This window comes from Euphorbia lathyris, chromosome 9 (assembly GCF_963576675.1).
Source record: "Euphorbia lathyris chromosome 9, ddEupLath1.1, whole genome shotgun sequence".
In the NCBI taxonomy this organism is placed as follows: domain Eukaryota; kingdom Viridiplantae; phylum Streptophyta; class Magnoliopsida; order Malpighiales; family Euphorbiaceae; genus Euphorbia; species Euphorbia lathyris.
Window position 1 is genome coordinate 26246857 of NC_088918.1, and position 17813 is coordinate 26264669.

Below are 17813 nucleotides of genomic sequence, written 5' to 3' on the forward strand. Positions count from 1 at the left end.
CCAACTTACCAACATTAAAGATAAAATTGTGTAATTTATAATGTCAGGGTAAATTGCCCTATTCCATTATATTAAATTTAGGAAAAAGTATAAAAGCAAACATTGTGGTTTTACCGATTTGTAAATACAGTTTATGTGGTTTAAAGTTTGCAAATACGAGTTTGTACTTTGTGAATTTTACAGTTGAAGGATATATGAATCAACTTTTCAGTTAAATAATATTTATGGTTTAGTTAATTTACAAAGTTACATGATATATTTTGGATAATTTATAAAGTTGGTATTTTTAATTGCCCAAAATCGTTCATTTTTAAGGTAAATAGTCAGGGTAATAATTTTTGAAAGAATGACTAAATTTATAAAATGTAAAGAGTATAGACCTTTATTTATAAACTTTTAAATCACGGGAATTATTTTATAAATCTGCCAAACTACAATGTTTGTTTTTATACCTTTAAATTTAGGCAAAAAGCATCCTGAGGCCCCTGATCTTTCATTGTTTGGTGCATTAAGCCCTCGATATTTTATTTAGACACATTAAGCCCCTGATTTTTCATCATTTGGTGCATTAAGCTCTCAATCTTTCATTTAGACACATTGAGCCCTTGATCTTTCATATATGTGTGTATTAGGCCCTTCCGTAAATCAATTAATATATAGGTTTATTAAGAGCATGTTTGGTTAGGTTTATATAACTGCAGCGTTTCACATTTTCTCTGGACACTGCAACATTTTGGAGCTTTTCACGAAAAGCTCTTTTCATGAACAATTGTTTATAATTACTTGTTATTGATAAAATTACACTTCTTATTTCCACAAAATGTGCTTCAATTTTAACATTATTTTTATTTTTAGAACATAATTATCGAAAAACAAGGTTTTATCGAAAAACAAGGCTTTCTGGGTTCTCCCAGAATTTAGGGTTGGGTTCTTCCTTTTCTGCGGAGCTCTGGGCTATTCTTACTGGAATCAATCTTGCTAAAAGGCTGGGTGTTAAGAGGCTCTCTGTGGAGTCTGATAATTTGGAAGCAATCAAAATGATTTCTGAGAATCATTCTATGGGTCTTAACAGTCGCAACCTCATCAAAGCTATTATAAGGCTTTGCTCCTCCTTTGAGTTCGTAGAGTTCAGACACATTTTTAGAGAGCAGAATCGTGTTGCTGATCGCTTGACGGCGGCGGGCCATGAAGGGACGTTAGGCGTTACTAGCCTTCCTGTTTCCCCTAGTTTCATCTCTCATCTTCTCTTAGAAGATAGGATTGGGGTTAGCTTCCCTAGGCTAATTCCTGTGTAGTTTGTTGTTGTTCGTTTTTCTTTTCCTTTTCTACAAAAAAAAAAAAAAAAATTATTTTTTATTTAAATTATTTTTATTAATTTGTATGATATATTTTTTATTTTAGAATTTGTTATTTTTAGAACATCATTTGTTGTCACACCAAACATGCCCTTAATAAACCTATATATTAATTGATTTATGGAAGGACCTAATACACCCATATATGAAAGATCAAGGGCTCAATGTGTCTAAATGAAAGATCGAGGGCTTAATGCACCAAATGATGAAAGATCAGGGGCTCAATGTGTCTAAATAAAAGATCGGGGGCTTAATGCACCAAACAATGAAAGATCAGGGGCCTCAAGATGTTTTTTGCCTTAAATTTACTTACCTTATTATTTGCGAGCTGCTAAATGCTGCTCTCAAATTACTTATCACCGCCTCCATTTGGACTTTTTTACCCTTCTTATAATTTTGACCAAAAACTGAAAATTCTCTCTTCAAAATCATAAACCCGAACAACAATAATTGAAATTATGAAAATAATTGATGTGTGACAACCCGAACCTCGAAAATGGATGATTACGAGTTGGAAACATTAAAATTTATATTTTTTTTATCAAAGAACTCATGAAAATAATACATATTTTTCATGACGATTTTGCACTTTTCGTCATAAAAAATTGGAGAATTTTGCATTTTTCGTCACTAAATTTTTTTACGATTTTGCACATTTCAAAATTTGGCCTAAACGGGTGCCGCATCCGTTCGACCCATGTAGGGCTGTAAATGAACAGAGCCGCTCATGAGCGGCTCGGTGATCGGCTCGATAAAAGCTTGGCTCGACTCGGCTCAATTTGTAAACGAGCCGCTCGTGAACACGATTTACTGGCTCGGTTCGTAAACGAGCCAAGCTTGAGTAGGCCAAAGCTCGACTCGAAAGCTCGCGAGCAGACTCGATTAAAACATTTATGAACAAATTTTAGTTTTGTAGAAAACTATATAGTTTTGTATTAGTTCACAAATATCTAAACTTAATATTATTTCATTTGCTATTAGATGAGTTCGTTCACAAACATAATAAATGAGTAATAGACGAACTATTTGTAAGCATCTTGTTTATTTATTCACGAACTTTGCTTGTGAGCTTGTTTATGTACACAATTAAAGATTTATTTACGAGCAAACTTCATTTACTCACAAACAATTCATGGTTAAATAATTTTCTTAATGAACCAAGTCCAAAAGAGGATTTTGGGCTCGAAACAAGCTCGAAGCTCGTTGAGCAAGCCAAAGCTCGGCTCGGACTCGGCTCGTTAATTTTATAGAAAGCTCAACTCGGGCTCGAGCTCGTTAATTTTATAGCGAGCCGAGCTTGAACATGCCAAAGCTCGGCTCGGCTCGATTACAGCCAAAGCTCGGCTCGCTATAAAATTAACGAGCTCGAGCCCGAGTTGAGCTTTCTATAAAATTAACGAGCCGAGCCCGAGCCAAGGCTCGATTACAGCCCTATCCATTCCCACCATGGGGCGAACGGATGCGACACCCGTTTAGGCCAAATTTTGGCAGATTCTCTCAAAAAAAATCCAGTTTTGAAAAAAAAAATTATGCAAAGGGCAAAATTGTCCAAATAGGAGCGGTGATAAGTAATTTGAGGCGGTAAATAGCAAAACCCTATTTATTCCATGGTATAATCTGAATGTAACCCGCATGAAACGGCAGGTCGTTTAACAATCATACTCGTTTGCAGCACCAAGCGGTTCGGGCCTCCGAAAGACAGAAACGGTGCCGTTTAGCTCTTCATAATCTATCTGAGATGTTTGTCCTAATTTGATTTTCCCTTGCACAAGTTATTCTCCTCGCTCACTCATTTTTGCCTCCGATTCTCTCTCGACAAAGACATTTTTCTGTTTTCTACGCTCTCATTCAGGTTCAGCAGGTGTTAAACCAACCATGTCTGCAGAATCAGCCAGTGCAATTTACAAAAGCCAAGTATGGATCCTATTTTTCTCTGTTTTCTTCTTCTTCTTTTCTGCCATTGTGTTTTGACGCAACTATTGGGGAAAATTGGAATCTGAGAATTTTCCGACTGTGGTTAATCTTTTGGTTTTAATTAGGTTGATCTAGTGGACTTCGTTGATTGGTCCGGAGTTGAATGCCTTAATCAGAAGACCAGCCACTCTATTCCGAATGCTCTCAAGCAGGTAAATCACTACCACAACTTTCCCCTCTTTCTGCATTGATTTATTCTTATGTTGTGTTGAAGTTAAGACTAACAATTTCCTTTTTCTTCCACCAAAGTTCCGTTGATTTCAGTGTTCTTTATTATTATTATTATTATTATTATTATTGGTGAGTTTCGATGCAATGGATTAAGATTTGAACTGATATTTCCATTACTTTACCTCAATATACTTTAAACCCTTGCTTTGAGCAGAAAATTGTCTTCATATTATGCTCAAGGGTTGAGTGGAAAACACTAACTTGCTTTGAAGTTAAGGGAGGTTAACTAAAATTAGTTAACCTTGTTTGGGAGAGGAGAGGAGAGGAGAGGAAGGTTAAATGGAGGGAAGGGATTTCAAAGGTTAAATACCAAAAACCTCCGTTTTAAGTCCCACCAAATTGATGCCATTTGGAGGTTAAGTGTTTAAAACTCCCTCCCCTTCCCTCACCTCACCTCACCTCACCTTCCATTCCATTATTTAATCTTCCCTAACCCCATCCAAATAGACAAAGAAATTTATCTTTTATGCAATGGCCTTTATTTTCCACCCTCTAATGCTCAACATTTTCTACAACTTGATTAATATGGCTAAAGTTAATGGTTGGTTTGTAAATCAGGGTTATAGAGAAGATGATGGTCTGAATCTAGAAAGCGACGCGGATGAGCAGTTATTGATTTACATACCTTTCAATCAAGTTGTCAAACTGCACTCTATTGTTGTCAAAGGACCAGAAGAAGATGGTATACTTCAATATATTTTTCCATGGTGCTATCTGTTATTAACATCTAAAATTCTTCCTCAGTTCAATCTATTATTAGTCCAACTTTGCTATCTATATTAGAGAAGTTATAATGAAAATGATCTTTTGCATTTGCTGGTGGTATCTAACAAGAGGGTTGTCTCTCCAGGTCCCAGGACAGTAAAACTTTTCTCAAACAAGGAGCATATGGGATTCAGGTTTTGTCTTGCTGCACTACTTCAATTGATTTTCATTTTGAAATAATGAGTAACAAAATCATCACTGAACTATTTTTGTTTTTTGTGGTGTGATAATGGCAGTAATGTCAATGACTACCCTCCTAGTGACACTGCAATTTTTACACCTGATACTCTCCAGGTAGATATTTTCTTTGCCTGTGATGCTGCTTCCATATATTTGAAAATTATTTTAGTAGAATCCTTTATGTTGCCATTTACCTGTCTGTAGGGAAAACCGATAGTCTTGAAGTACGTCAAGTTTCAGAATGTTCGTAGGTGAGTCACAAGTTCTTCTTTTGTTATGCTTCATTTATACTTATCACTATACCTTCTAGCTAATGGTTTTACTTTTGTAATCAGTTTGACAATATTCATTGAGGATAACCAATCTGGTTCTGACATCACGAAAGTCCAAAAGATTGCGCTGTTTGGAACAACGTAAGTTTTGATTGATTACTGCACTTTAATTAGTGGTTTATGTCCTTTCTTTATGTAAATGTGATATTCACATGATATATCTGTCGTTTATGTGCTTGAGTTACTATTTACTGAATATGTAGATATAATATATATTTTTGTTGTCACTATATCATTCAACATGTTTTTGAAGCAGCAAACGTTTTATTGTTGGCTTAATTACAAATCATGATCTTTTTTTGTCTATCTAGTTTTGATAGAGGTGTATGGTTTAGTTGAAAATAGATAAAGCTCAAACAAATGCATAATTGATAAAATGCATGGTTTAGAAATTTAAATTAATCATATGACATATTGACTATCGAAAATTTAAATTTGAGTTTAGGATGTTTTTGTCAAATTATGAAGCATGTGCTTGTGTAAGGGGGGAGTTTAGGCAAATTCGATCTCAATTATTGGGAAGGTTACGACGAGGCTTCGACATGGAGTGGCGAATGGAACATATACTACCCTGGCGTTGGATCTCCACCACCCCCTGGTCAGTAGTTGGTATTGGCTTAAGCAATCCACCGCAGACTAGGAGAGGACATTCGACCTTCGTGAAGAGAGGCGGATATCTCCATAGAAGAAGGGAACTGAGATTGCTAACGCTAAATGGCGAATGAATACTCCCCTACGGCTGTAGGTGATGAAATTCTACAAGATTCAACCCCTTTAAGTTGGGGAGAGTTTGAAGTCGATATTCAGATTTCGATATTCATGTGGAATAGCACAGATCTGATCTATTGAATTAATAGTTGTCATGTGCAAATTATTGAGGCATAGTTCGTGTTGGAATTATCTTAATTCAGTGAGACATTGCTATGAAAAAGATCAAGTTAACGTATTTTCCTATTATGTAGGCAGATTTACTTTATCATAATTTTTTAGGTAATATTATCTTTTAGTAGCAATAATATCTTATTTAGATAGTTATAGTAGTATTTATTTTAGGAAAAATTAGCATACATTTTCCTAAATAGTAGCTTTCCTAAGTAAGAACTCTTTCCTAATTTAATGTCTTTATGTTTCCTATAAGAGAGAACAACTTTTCAATAAGAAACCAAACGTTAATCTTGACAAAATTCAGAATTAGGGAGTTGGAGTGATCTTTTACAAATCACCAAATTGAGCTTCAAGGATAGGCGATTCGAAGAACAGGAAAAGCAAAGGAAATAGTAACTCAATTTCCTAAGTTGGATTTCCCTTGAAGCTCAATTTGGTTATTTGTAAGAGATCACCCTAATTCTGAATTTTCTCAAGATTAACAATTGGTTTCTTATTGAAAAGTTACCGCCTCTTATAGGGGAAGTAAAGACATTTGGAAAGAGTTCTTACTTAGGAAAGCTACTGTTTAGGAAAATGACTAGGATAATTTTTCCTAAAATAAACTACTACTATAACTATCTAAATAAGATTATACTGCTATCGCTAAAAGATAATATTGCCTAAATAATTATGATAAAGTAAATCTGCCTAAATAATAGGAAAATAATGTTAACTTGATCTCTTTCCATAACATTGTGCTCTTCCATGAGTTGAGAAAGCTCGTGCGGAGTTTGGGGTTTGTGTGAGGTGTCATAGGGATGGACTGTTTTGATTCTTGTTTAGCACTATAGGATTATCAAGGTATAATACAAATTTTTCCCTACTTGGATTCGGCGGAAAAATGCTTGTGCCTTCTCAGGAGTCAAGTAAAACTCGTGTAGAGTTATATCCAGATTATGTGGAAACTGACCATTATGCGAAAACTTATGGAAATAAATAGGAATAGTTGCCTAGTCTATTGTGGCAAAAGGTAGACATTAGAAGTGATTGCAAATATCACTGAGATAAATTTAATGGAGTAGTATAGAAGGCCTTGTGCGGATGATATAGCGGAAGATGTATTTGACCAAAGAAGGTTGTGGCATAATATAACGGAAGATTCATTTGACCAAAGATGGTCGTGAGAAGTGATCGTGGAAACTCTGAGGTCAAGGGCCGACGAGTAGAAATTCGGAAAGTTGCGGGGACCCAGGGTGGATCCCATTGTGATTTCCTCGGGTGGAGAAGTGCTTTTTGTGATTACCATGAATGTATTAAGGGGACGCCTGAGATAATTCATAGGTTTTGATCTTTATTTGTAATGAGCTCTATGAAGGCGGCGCCCAAAACAACCCATGTACAAAAAGGATTTGTTTCTGTGCATGTATTCGAGTTTCAAGAAGCTTAAGAAAAGCAATGAGTTTCAAGATGAAGCAAACAGTTGGACCATAGTGAAAGCGGCAGACTTAACCAAGGATGAGGTATGGGTCAACGAGAGGTGATCCAACTAAGAGAAATGTAGGATGTGCGGACATTCAATTAAACTCATCGACAGACAATTCTACGAAACATAAAGACTGTTTAGGCATAAAGCGAAGCAGAGTCAAATGGAAGTAGGTCACCAAGTCGGCCAAGAGTTGTGGGCAAAGGGGAGATGCGGTTAACAAGTCGAAAAACAACGTTTTGGCAAATTATTGGACATGTCCAATCAAATAATGGGCATTCCACTGGTGAGTTGAAGTTGGCGACAACAAATAGTCCCAATCAGAACACATGAAGGCAAAGATTAACGAAACAAAAGCTTACAATTGCAACACAAGAAAATTTCTTTGGTCGAAGACATTCAAGTTATAGATTGCGGGAGTAGCTGAGTGAGGGTTTAAGTTGAAACCATTTCCAGAGACAAGTGGAAACTCAAAGCAGAGTTCAAGAGCGAGCAGGGATCAATTTGAGAAATAAAAGTGCAGATGTCTTGAGTGGAACCTTGGTAGCAGCGTTCGACTTCATGGTGGATTTCTCTCCGAAAGAGGCTAGCTCGATCAACGAGGACATTGATCCTCCATGTGGGCAAGAGTGTAAATAGGAGAGTTCGGTCATAAGCAAACTCAACTCCAAGCATTGGCAAGGCTATGAGGAAGTTCGACATGGAGTGGTGAATGGAACATATTAACGTACGTTAATCGTGGAGACCGAGTTGGTACAAGGGACATGGACTACCTTGGCCTTGGATCTCCGCCACCCCCTGGCTCAATAAGCGATCCACCCTAGTCCATTAGGGACTAAGAGAGTCGGACATTCGACCTTCATGAGGAGAGGCGGATGTCTCCATAGGGTGGAATCATATAGACACTATGGGCTCCGAGATAGCCCATAGTGCGTGCCCTTGTAGGGCGAGATTCAATATACAAGGGGACCTTTTGAGACGGATTACCGATGGACGCATATAAGGGGATAGACCCGTCGCTATGGATTGGCTGGCTGAGGAGTTAGGAAAGTCTCAACGCCACACAGGGATTTGGCCTAGGCCAGACCCGTCCCGTGACACTTAGCACAGCTTTATGCATGCGCTTCCAACTCATGCAGAACTTTTAGTTAGGGTGTCAAATTAGCTTTTGTGCTTATTACCTCTTTGTGCTCCAAATGATTAGGAGAATAAGAGGATTTTAACAATCCTGCTTTAAGTTTTTGGTTTGGTTCAGTATTCTGTAGGCACAAACAATGTTTTGCTCACATTTCAAATCAAGTTATTTTTAAGTCCGCGATATTTATTGTTGGCTGAACTGTATCATTTGACTTTTATACTCAAATTTTAGAACATTTATCGAACTTATTTTGTTAATTCAATCATGTGATCAACCATGACTTGGTAAGTGGAACTCTTATTTTTTGGACTGCTATGTTTATGTTTATATGGTGTTCATCTTAAAAAGTTCTTTAGCTTCCCATTTTCTTGGTGGAAAACTAAGATGACAAAAGTGTCTGCATATTATGTAACAATAGGCATGAATGTTTTGAAGTTCAGGAGTGTGTATTTAAGCTAAAGAGCTGCAAGCTACCTTTTTACCTGTTCTTCTGTTCAATTTACTGATCCTTGTATTCTTCTTATCATATCATAGGGTGGAAACAACAGATATGAAGGGCTTGAAGAAGATTGAGGATCATTGATAGCAAAGAAAGGTTGAAGCTGCAGAAAATCTCTTAACTGTTACTTTCGCATTGTCATTCCGATGTTGAAGCAGTTATACCATATCAAACAGTTAGATCATGAAAGTTACAGCTACTTATTTCAATTTCTATTGTTGGAAAGTCTGGCAAAGTCATAGAATTGTGTGATATGTTTTCAGTGGCATGATTGCAGATGAAGTCATTCTGTTGGCTCACATTTCTATTTCTATGTTGTGATGCAGACAAGACAGTATATAAATTTTTCTTCCTCCTTTATATGTTGTTTGTTTGTTTGTTTGGTACCTTTACCTCAGCTATGGCAAACCCATACAGCAAAAGCATTAATTTTTTTAAGGTAATTTATCTTGATTAGTGCTATTACAGTTCACAAAATTCCTCAGGTCTTGCATATATTTCGAATTCGATATATATTTCAACAAAAGTGTTGATCATTCTCATTGTTCAAAAATAAATTACGAGTACAATCTTATTTCTATCCGGAAATAGCTTTAACAAAAGATGCTATTCACTGTTATGGAAGTGATGAGACAATTATGAAAGTGATGAGTCCGCCATCATTTTGGTGAGTTTCTTGCATACAGGTCAATGCAACCTAACTGTAATCGTGAGTTTGATTGAACATCTTTGACTGCCAGAAAGCGGAACCTGCCATGTGATATAACACAAATCAGAGGTCACGAAGAATCAATAAGGGCAAAATTATCAGACTTCGTGTTACCTGAAAAAATTACAGACGAAACCTTCTGATCTGACTTCGAATAGTTTACGCTCAAATCGATTCTCAAATACTTGAGAAGCTCTTCTGTCCAGAACATGCCAGCTGGTTCCTCCATCATTGCTTCCCTCAACAACCCTGTGTATAAATACTTGATAAGATCATTCATGCGAGTGTGGAGGTTATTAACATCATTAAATAGATAGTCAACAAAGAGCACAGTGAATATACTTCATAAGATCATTTCAACGAGATTTATATAAATATCTCTACTGGAACAAGCATTTGGAGGTTATTAGCATCATTAAATAAATGCCACAGTTGAATATATTGTGCATATACCAATCCATTGGATCCCTCTCTGGGGCGTCATTGGCCGACATTATATCATATGCCACTAGTTCATGTGTTTGGTTGTCAGCTAGTTTATACATGATCCAACAACCTGCAGTTAAAAAGATAAAAACAACGTAAGCAGAAACCATGTTTTCCATTTTTCAAATGGAACTCTTAAATTCTGCACATTTTCAAAAATCAAGGATTTGTTAAATAATGTTTACTATAATAATACCTTTTGCACCATTTGGTTCTTCCCATTTACTCGCACGAAGTCCATCAAATGCTGATGTGGCCTGATTCCGAAAGAAAGTCTTTAGCCTCACCCAAACAGTAAACTGATGAAGCACAAACTAACATTACTCACAATTCCAAAAGGAAGTTCCTCGCCGGTTGCCAGAACTGAACCAGAATGGATCCTGTGTAATCTGACGAGTGGAAACGAAAGCAAATCTTTGGTTAAGTCATCACATTTGTTGAGATAGAGGATAATATCATCCAAAGCATCCAACACAACTGGCAGTGCTAAAGAGGTTTTGACAGGATCATCAGCCAAACAGATGTACACTTCTTCATTAGTGTCTATCTCACTCCTCAATGAAAGAGCATCTATTAACTCATCAAAATAAGGAAGCAAATGAAGCACGAACGGATTTATGGAAGTTCTCCTGGTCTTATAGGGTAAAGTTTTGAGATCCACCAAAATTTCTTTTAAGATCTTCAGTATTTCGACAACTCTACCTTTAGGAAGCGAGTTCTCAAGAAACTGAGAGAAGGTAGAAAAAAATGCATTGTAAATCTTTGTCACGTGCTCATCTACACACAAGCGAACAGGGCAAGATGAACAACTGAAAGAGCTATCTTCATTAGAACCTATTTCTGATCGTGAAATGCGCCACTCTTTATCCCCGCTTTGTCTTCCAGGTAAAGAGACTGAAGAATCATTAGAGGAACCTAAACCTCTTTCAATTTCTTCTAATTCTTTCCTATCACGGTCTTCAAGCAAGGAAATAACTTCAGGTGTATAGCTTCTTCGGACGTCTTTTGTGATATTAGAAATAGTAGCTGATAGCACAGGCTCTGTAACAATATTTCGTCGAGACAAAACCTGAAATTTTATTGAGCATTGATTAATAACTGAAAATAAGATCAGTCATAAATCACAATTGTGCTTTAAAGAGATCTGCAAATCCATATGAAAGAGTGATCTCTATAATTGTATTACCTCAAGCCACTTCCTTGTGTAACGTTTAGTGACATCATAAACTCCATCTTTTGCAATTGCAATTACGTAATCCAATTTCTTACCCCACCTGAAAAGCATAAATTAAGCTTTTATAAGAGTTGGGGACGGGATAATTATCGCAGAGCAGGATGGAAGAAATAATTGGAAAATATATACATCATGCATAAGTCCATTACCCCTTTTCATATAGTAAGGGTTTGTCATATGTTCTTTCACAAGGGTCAAGATGCATCCATCTGCAAAATTTTAGAAACACATATAACTGATAGTCGACATGCCCAACAGCATATTAAGCTTAATTATGATCTTAAATGCTCCTATGACAACATGCACCAAATTTGTTAATGAAGCTTACCTTCCCAAAAATTGAGAGAAGCACTCCGTCCAAACATGATCAGTGAAATCCAGGATCTGAAATGAAACATGAGTTGCCAAATGATCAAATCGTCTTCCGTCGACACCATCTCTAAATGCAAAGTAGTAACTGTAAGTAATGTGCATGATATTTCACATGACATGGATTTTGGCACCATCAAATAAGAACAGTGTCAGAAATCAATGGAACTATCTAGCTTTGGCTCAGTTTTGTTTATTAATGTGGGATTTTTAAATATCTTGGCATGAAACAAAGAGAATTAATTCGTAGCTTCATCAGAAGGAGAATTCCAAATCTATTTTAATATGAACAATGTTGTAATGATAACAAAAAGGCCATTCAACTCGAATTACAAAATCATATTAAATTGTAACAGAGTTTCTTCCATTTCCATTTCACATTGATTTGCTTTCTGAACACTTCATTCTGGACAATGACAGTAGTTTTTTAGCTTTGCCAGAAGAAGTGAAGTCTTAACATGATTAAATGGTCTAAATTTCAATTCAAATCTTTCAAGAAGACACTAGGGAGCCAAAATTATAGATCAAAATCATCTTAAAATATTCCTATCCATAACATTTGGATTTGAATGTTGCTTAGATGCCCAATCAGCTGGTCATGCCAATCAGTCATCCCGATAACCATGTTGATTTGTGTGCTCATCTCGGAACATACCTGGTAACAGTTATCAATAAGAATGAAGGTAAAGCTAGTTTCGAATCAAATCCTATGCTCTCCTATATCATGTGCATCCAATACTTTGACAAAAATTAAATGCAATCATGGTTTCAAAAGTGAAACTTGGATTATTGTGGAGACTAACCAGGCGAGACTCATAGCCAAAAGCTCGACAGTAAAGTGTAAAGCAATTAGCCCACTCACCACAACGACCCCTTCGAGTTTCCAAAAGCTGCATATAAATGCAAAATGAAAATTAAGTGAAAGAAATTCATGATCTAAACCACCCAACGTAACTCACAAAATACCTTTAGTGGATCGTTGTATCGTGGGAATCGAGTAATTCTTGAGCAATTGCTGCACCTGGAACCAGGTCGGAAAGAGAACAAGAAAAGTGAAAAGCTTTGATCATTGAAACAAGGATGTCTCTCTTGGGACATAGGCAAAGAAACAAGAACAATGTCATTGAGTTCCAATTCTACCTATCAACTAACTGCATATAATCCACGTACAATAATGCTAGTGCAAAGTAAAAAAATAAAACACAAGAAATTAATCAAAAGTTACCAACACTGCACTTTTCAGTATTCATAGAAAAGAACAGCTTAGCCGCCAAGCACCTCTCAACATGAAGACTGGGATTTACAACAGCTGCAGGTTCAGGGTTAAATTATAATAGTTTGCTTTGAATTGTAATCACAAGACAAGACAGTTACTTTTCAGTTTTCACAAGTAAGATGGATCCTCACTAAGGTCTTCCAGACTATAAATTAATGAAAGGAACAACAACCTTTTAAAATCATATAACTTTAGGCAACATACAAATCATATCATGATACACGGGTAGGGACAGGATTATGTTTGACTCTTCTACTGATGGTGGGCAATGAATACTCAAGGAAACAGAAGAGAAGAGAGAAACTTTTGGCCATAAACAGATTCTTCCACAATAAATTTATAAAATTCAAGGGTTTAATGATTTTAAATTCCCATGTAAAAAGTAGCTAAAAGTCGAAAAGCTAAAGATACAGCTATATGCTGGAATCCTAAATAAAGATTATGAAAATTGTAATGTTTTCAAAAAAGAATAATTAAATGCCACTAGGAATGTTTTGTCTTTATTACTTGGTATTTGTTAATTGTTTGTTTGCATTATGGATTGACTAAGAAAAAAGAACTGCAGAAAATAGATATTGTAAACCAACCATAAGAAAATGAAATTATATATTCATACCCAAAATGTGAAGGAAAGAAACCAAAGATTTAAGAGCATGTTCTCCAGTACGTACCGGTAAAGCTCAACTCGGGTTGCTCCATATTGAATTTCAGAAGGAAGTGCAGCACCCATTCCTTGATTAACGGTATCACGGGCGCAGCCATCACAAGGAGGTGCATTGACCCACCTACACTACCACAATTTATAGTGAGAGAGAGAGAGAGAGAGAGGAGAAAACATAGAATTACACTGTCCACAAGTCAATAAAACTATACAACATAAATGATTTTGAGGGTACCAGCTGTAGAACTTCATTATCATCACATATCTGTATCTTCTAATCTCAAAATACACATTCTGAAATTTCTAAAATTGTTCTATTGAGGTCCTATAGTTTTATTTTTTTGACACGAGCCTTCAAACTATTTTCTTATTGTTAATTAGATCCTTTTATACTTCAAAACATGTAACATTGCTAGGATCCAACTGACTAAGAAATAACATTGCACAGTTCAAAATAATCTAGTAAAATGGAAATTTAAAATCCAAAGGCTGAATAAAAGTTCAGAAAAACAAGTACCAAGGACTAAATTAAAAAAAAAAAAGTTCAGGGGCGAGTAATGCATTTTTCCATCTTTCAATAGACTTTTAAATGTTCTAGATTTTGGAAAGTACGCATATTCCTTTTAGGTTTGCAAAGGCATAAGCAATTAGATACTAAGCAGAAAATTTGTAGAAACCAAAGTCTCTTACCAGGGTTCTTAACTATTGCAACTTTTCTTTGTGGAGTATGCTTATATTCTACAATCAGTATTGTATTAAACCATGGGGATGTCCATTGTAATTAAAAAAAAAACAGCATAGGTAGTGAGAAATACCTGAATGATTCTTTGAACCAGAAAAGCAGCTGCAGCAGGAAAGCATGGTCCTGGTCACTTTTAGATGGTTTAAAGTTCCCCTCCTAAAACATATTTATCAGATTACAAGTTGCCTTGCATATTGACAAAACAATTCAAGTTGCAATAAAACTTGATACATGCTTGTTTCAAGAAACCAAGCAGCCTTTGTTATTCAAACCTCTGAACCAATTTATCCCTTTAGAAACAATTTTTACCTGCATCAGACTTGAGAAACCTCTGAACTAATTATCAAATAGCTTCATTTTTGTACTAGCCAATTTCCTCTATGATAACAACTGAGTTTTATATATTTTCATGCACAAAGCACATGGGAAATATATTAAAAATTATTACTGAGTTTTCAAAGTTTGTATTAACTCACTGTTAAGTTCACGGAAACAAACAAACGAATGACTTCTACATAGAAAAACTATTTTTTACCAAATTAGAATACCTTTAGAGTTTCTTTAATCAAACAAGAATACCTGAAAAAAATTGGAATTCACTTAAAAGAAAGGAAACTAAATTTCTCATGGCAGACGGTTTATGAATTTAAAATGTATAGCTGAAACTAATGTGTGCAAGCTATTAAATATTATATTAGAGACTGAAAAACTGAGAAGAATTTCTTTCTTTTGCTTCTTAATGTTTTATCCAAAAAGTTACACTTGATAAAATCAGACATTCTGATTTACAGAATGGAATATAGTTCAGTTAAGCTGACTAAGAATGAGGTCATGCTTAAAACCATTTCACTATAATAATGCTGGCATCAAGACAAAGTGACCAAACAATCAATGTAGGCGTATAGTATTGCTGGATTGGTGGTTGTGTCCACTGTTAGATTCTTTTTTTATTAGCTATGCAACTGGTCGAAAATCATAAATTTAGAAAAACAGCTAACATTCTTCAACGGGTATGTATGTCAACATGTCACGACTATTAAGGAGTTATTTTAGCTATTCATTAGGAGTTAATTGTCTTATTATTTGCTTGTTATTGCTTATTTAGTGGTTATTTCCTTTTAGCAGCTTGTTACACGATAACTGTAAAATAGCACATCTGTGTGCTATGGTAACTGCTGCCACGTCAGCATAGCTTTCCCTATTTAGTCTCTTCCTTAGGAACTTATCGAGTATCAGAGGAAAATTAATGAAATCTTACTCTCTCTCCTTCTTCCTCTCTCCTCTAAACTCTACGATACTCTTCTTCTAATCTCTGTTCTTTTTTCTTCTATCCTTCTCTTCTCTAATTCCATTCTGTCTTACTACTACCAGAAATCCCTAATTGTTACACAACATGCATGTAAGAATCTTCAGTTCCCTAAAAGTAACACTGAAAGTAGCAAAACCTAAGAAAGCTTATTTTATGTACACCTGGGACAAGAATGAAAGACCAAGAGCTATATGATATCACGGATTAGAGTGAGTTTTCAGTAGCCCAACACCCATAAATAAACAGAAATGTCCATTCTTGACTGTATGCAGTCCACAAGCATTTGCAATTTTCTATAATTATATATTAAGATAACGAATACAGTCAGTGAGGCAAACACACTGGAGTAATCAATGAAATGAGATGGTCATGAAGGATTAGATTATTGAATTTTAGAACTAGAACTTCATAGGTATTTGAAAGGAACTGCCAAAAAGGAACAAAATACAAGATCGTAAAAGACTTCAGAATGGAAGAATAAATACGAAATGCATCCTGTAATGGTCCATGCATGTTGTGGTCATACCACATGCCTAAGTATTACATGAAGGGAAGAAAGATCTTACCTTGGCCAAGGAAACCAATGCTTTCTCCTCAAGCTCTTCAAAGGGAACTGTTTTTCGTGCTGCCTCTTGGCGCGCAGGATCTTCATACTACAGCAACAATACGTCATTTGCTCAATAAACTGATAAAGCATCAACTCTAAGAAAAGATATCCTCTTTTACTAGCAAAAATAAGAGAGTAAATCAATAGAAAATGAGAAAGTTATCCTTTTGTTCTCTGTCAAGTAAAGCAAAGTATATGTATTATTTCCTGAAGTCCAATAGAGATATTCTAAGATGAAACAAAATGTTGAATTTTCAGTTTCTATTCCTAAAATAAACAATGCAAAATGGGAACACAAAATGCTATCATAAACATATGAAATAAGGGAAGATTACCATTTGAACTTGATTGAGATAAGGTCGCAACCTCTGATCCATATGTTCACTCTGATCACTCGCCATGAACTGCTGGAACATTAGAGTTTCTTCTTCTGCCTAAAGGTGAAGAAACAGATGCATTTCCCGATCTCAGAAACCTAGACTGAAAGAAGCAAATTTAAAATATATATTTATTCAAAGAGTGACCTGCAGCCTTCGGGCCAATTCCTCATCAGATATCAAATTAACGGCGTTCTCCTTTGCAGCAGAACCAGAATTACTACTACTACTCAATTCCTGTTGCTTGTTCTTATCCTCTTCGTCAAGTGATACCAATTTAAGCTCGTTAGTTAGAGCGGCGACAAGATCAGAATCATCTGATATGACGCGATGATCATCTCCTTTAAGAATCTAAACATAAAGAAGCAAACAGCATTGCAAATTCAGGCGTTTTTTCATAGATAAGTAGAGATAAAAAATGGTGATACGAGGGAGGGGAAAACCTTCTGTTCATCGGGAGGGATTGAGGTGAGGGAGAAGAGCTGAAACTTAAAAACCTACAACCAAACAAAGAATGGGAATTGAGGAAATCGAAGAAGGTAATAGATAAGTAGAGAAAGAGAGGAACCTCAAAGCCATCGTCGATGTCGTAATCAACGTCGAAGGTAGAGTCGCTGTAGTGAACAAGGAATTTTCGAGCCACCATTTTTGCTTCTTCGTCCTTCTCCGCTGTGTCGCAGAGAAAGGAGACTTCTTTTCTTTATTAGCCGTTTGGTAGGAGGTTACCAGAAGTTAATCGAAACCATGGAATGTAAAATTTTAAAATAATCATGAATTTTCAAGTAAACGAAGGTTAATAGGGAGTTAATAGTTCATCAAAAATAGTTTACTCCCATTGGTGGTTGGGGATAGAATTAAGTGGCAAAGGCCGGCACGAGGACGGTTAAAATGCAATGTCGATGTTTCGGTATGGGAGACCGATAGGGTATGTGGGGTGGGAGCAGTTATACGTGACGAGAATGGAAGTTTTTATGCATTATTAAGTACACATAACCCGTTTATAGTCATGGTACGGACACCGGAGGCGATTGCCTTTCAGGAAAGCATGAGATGTCACGTCAGTTTTGAGGTCGACGCGAAGAATGTGCTGGTTGATGTTCATGCTAGGACGAGAAGTATGTATGAAAAATGTGACTTAATCCAAGAGTGTTGGGATGTGTTAAACAACCAGTTAGGTTATACGGTTGATTTTGTTCCTAGATTAGCTAGCGATGTTGCT

At 36.0% G+C, this 17813-nt stretch overlaps 2 protein-coding genes across 2 annotated transcripts; one reads left to right on the forward strand and one right to left on the reverse strand.

Moving 5' to 3' along the window:
• Positions 1–3111: 3111 nt before the first annotated feature.
• LOC136205490 (PITH domain-containing protein At3g04780) lies at positions 3112–9184 on the forward strand. Its single transcript, XM_065996101.1, has 8 exons — positions 3112–3269; positions 3395–3481; positions 4119–4242; positions 4411–4459; positions 4562–4619; positions 4710–4756; positions 4841–4918; positions 8860–9184. Exons 1-8 carry the CDS (start codon positions 3231–3233, stop codon positions 8906–8908), a joined length of 531 nt encoding a protein of 176 aa, XP_065852173.1. The 5' UTR covers positions 3112–3230; the 3' UTR covers positions 8909–9184.
• Positions 9185–9292: 108 nt separating this feature from the next.
• On the reverse strand, positions 9293–17341 carry LOC136205489 (peptide-N(4)-(N-acetyl-beta-glucosaminyl)asparagine amidase). Its single transcript, XM_065996100.1, has 17 exons — positions 17163–17341; positions 17038–17091; positions 16742–16945; positions 16553–16651; positions 16177–16263; positions 14375–14457; positions 13570–13683; positions 12589–12643; positions 12426–12512; positions 11582–11637; positions 11403–11462; positions 11206–11293; positions 10348–11088; positions 10216–10276; positions 9987–10089; positions 9648–9782; positions 9293–9574 (listed from the first exon to the last, which is right to left on the reverse strand). Exons 1-17 carry the CDS (start codon positions 17238–17240, stop codon positions 9484–9486), a joined length of 2196 nt encoding a protein of 731 aa, XP_065852172.1. The 5' UTR covers positions 17241–17341; the 3' UTR covers positions 9293–9483.
• Positions 17342–17813: the final 472 nt, after the last annotated feature.

Excerpts from the sequence above, each read along its gene's own strand:
- LOC136205490 (XM_065996101.1), top strand. The coding sequence starts at position 3,231 with ATGTCTGCAGAATCAGCCAGTGCAATTTACAAAAGCCAA. Across the intron at positions 3,270-3,394 it reads GTGCAATTTACAAAAGCCAA|GTTGATCTAGTGGACTTCGT; the intron begins GTATGGATCCTA and ends GGTTTTAATTAG. Across the intron at positions 3,482-4,118 it reads TTCCGAATGCTCTCAAGCAG|GGTTATAGAGAAGATGATGG; the intron begins GTAAATCACTAC and ends TTTGTAAATCAG.
- LOC136205489 (XM_065996100.1), bottom strand. The coding sequence starts at position 17,240 with ATGGTGGCTCGAAAATTCCTTGTTCACTACAGCGACTCTACCTTCGAC. Across the intron at positions 11,294-11,402 it reads CCCTTACTATATGAAAAGGG|GTGGGGTAAGAAATTGGATT; the intron begins GTAATGGACTTA and ends TATGCTTTTCAG. Across the intron at positions 9,783-9,986 it reads GAGAGGGATCCAATGGATTG|GGTTGTTGAGGGAAGCAATG; the intron begins GTATATGCACAA and ends ATTTATACACAG.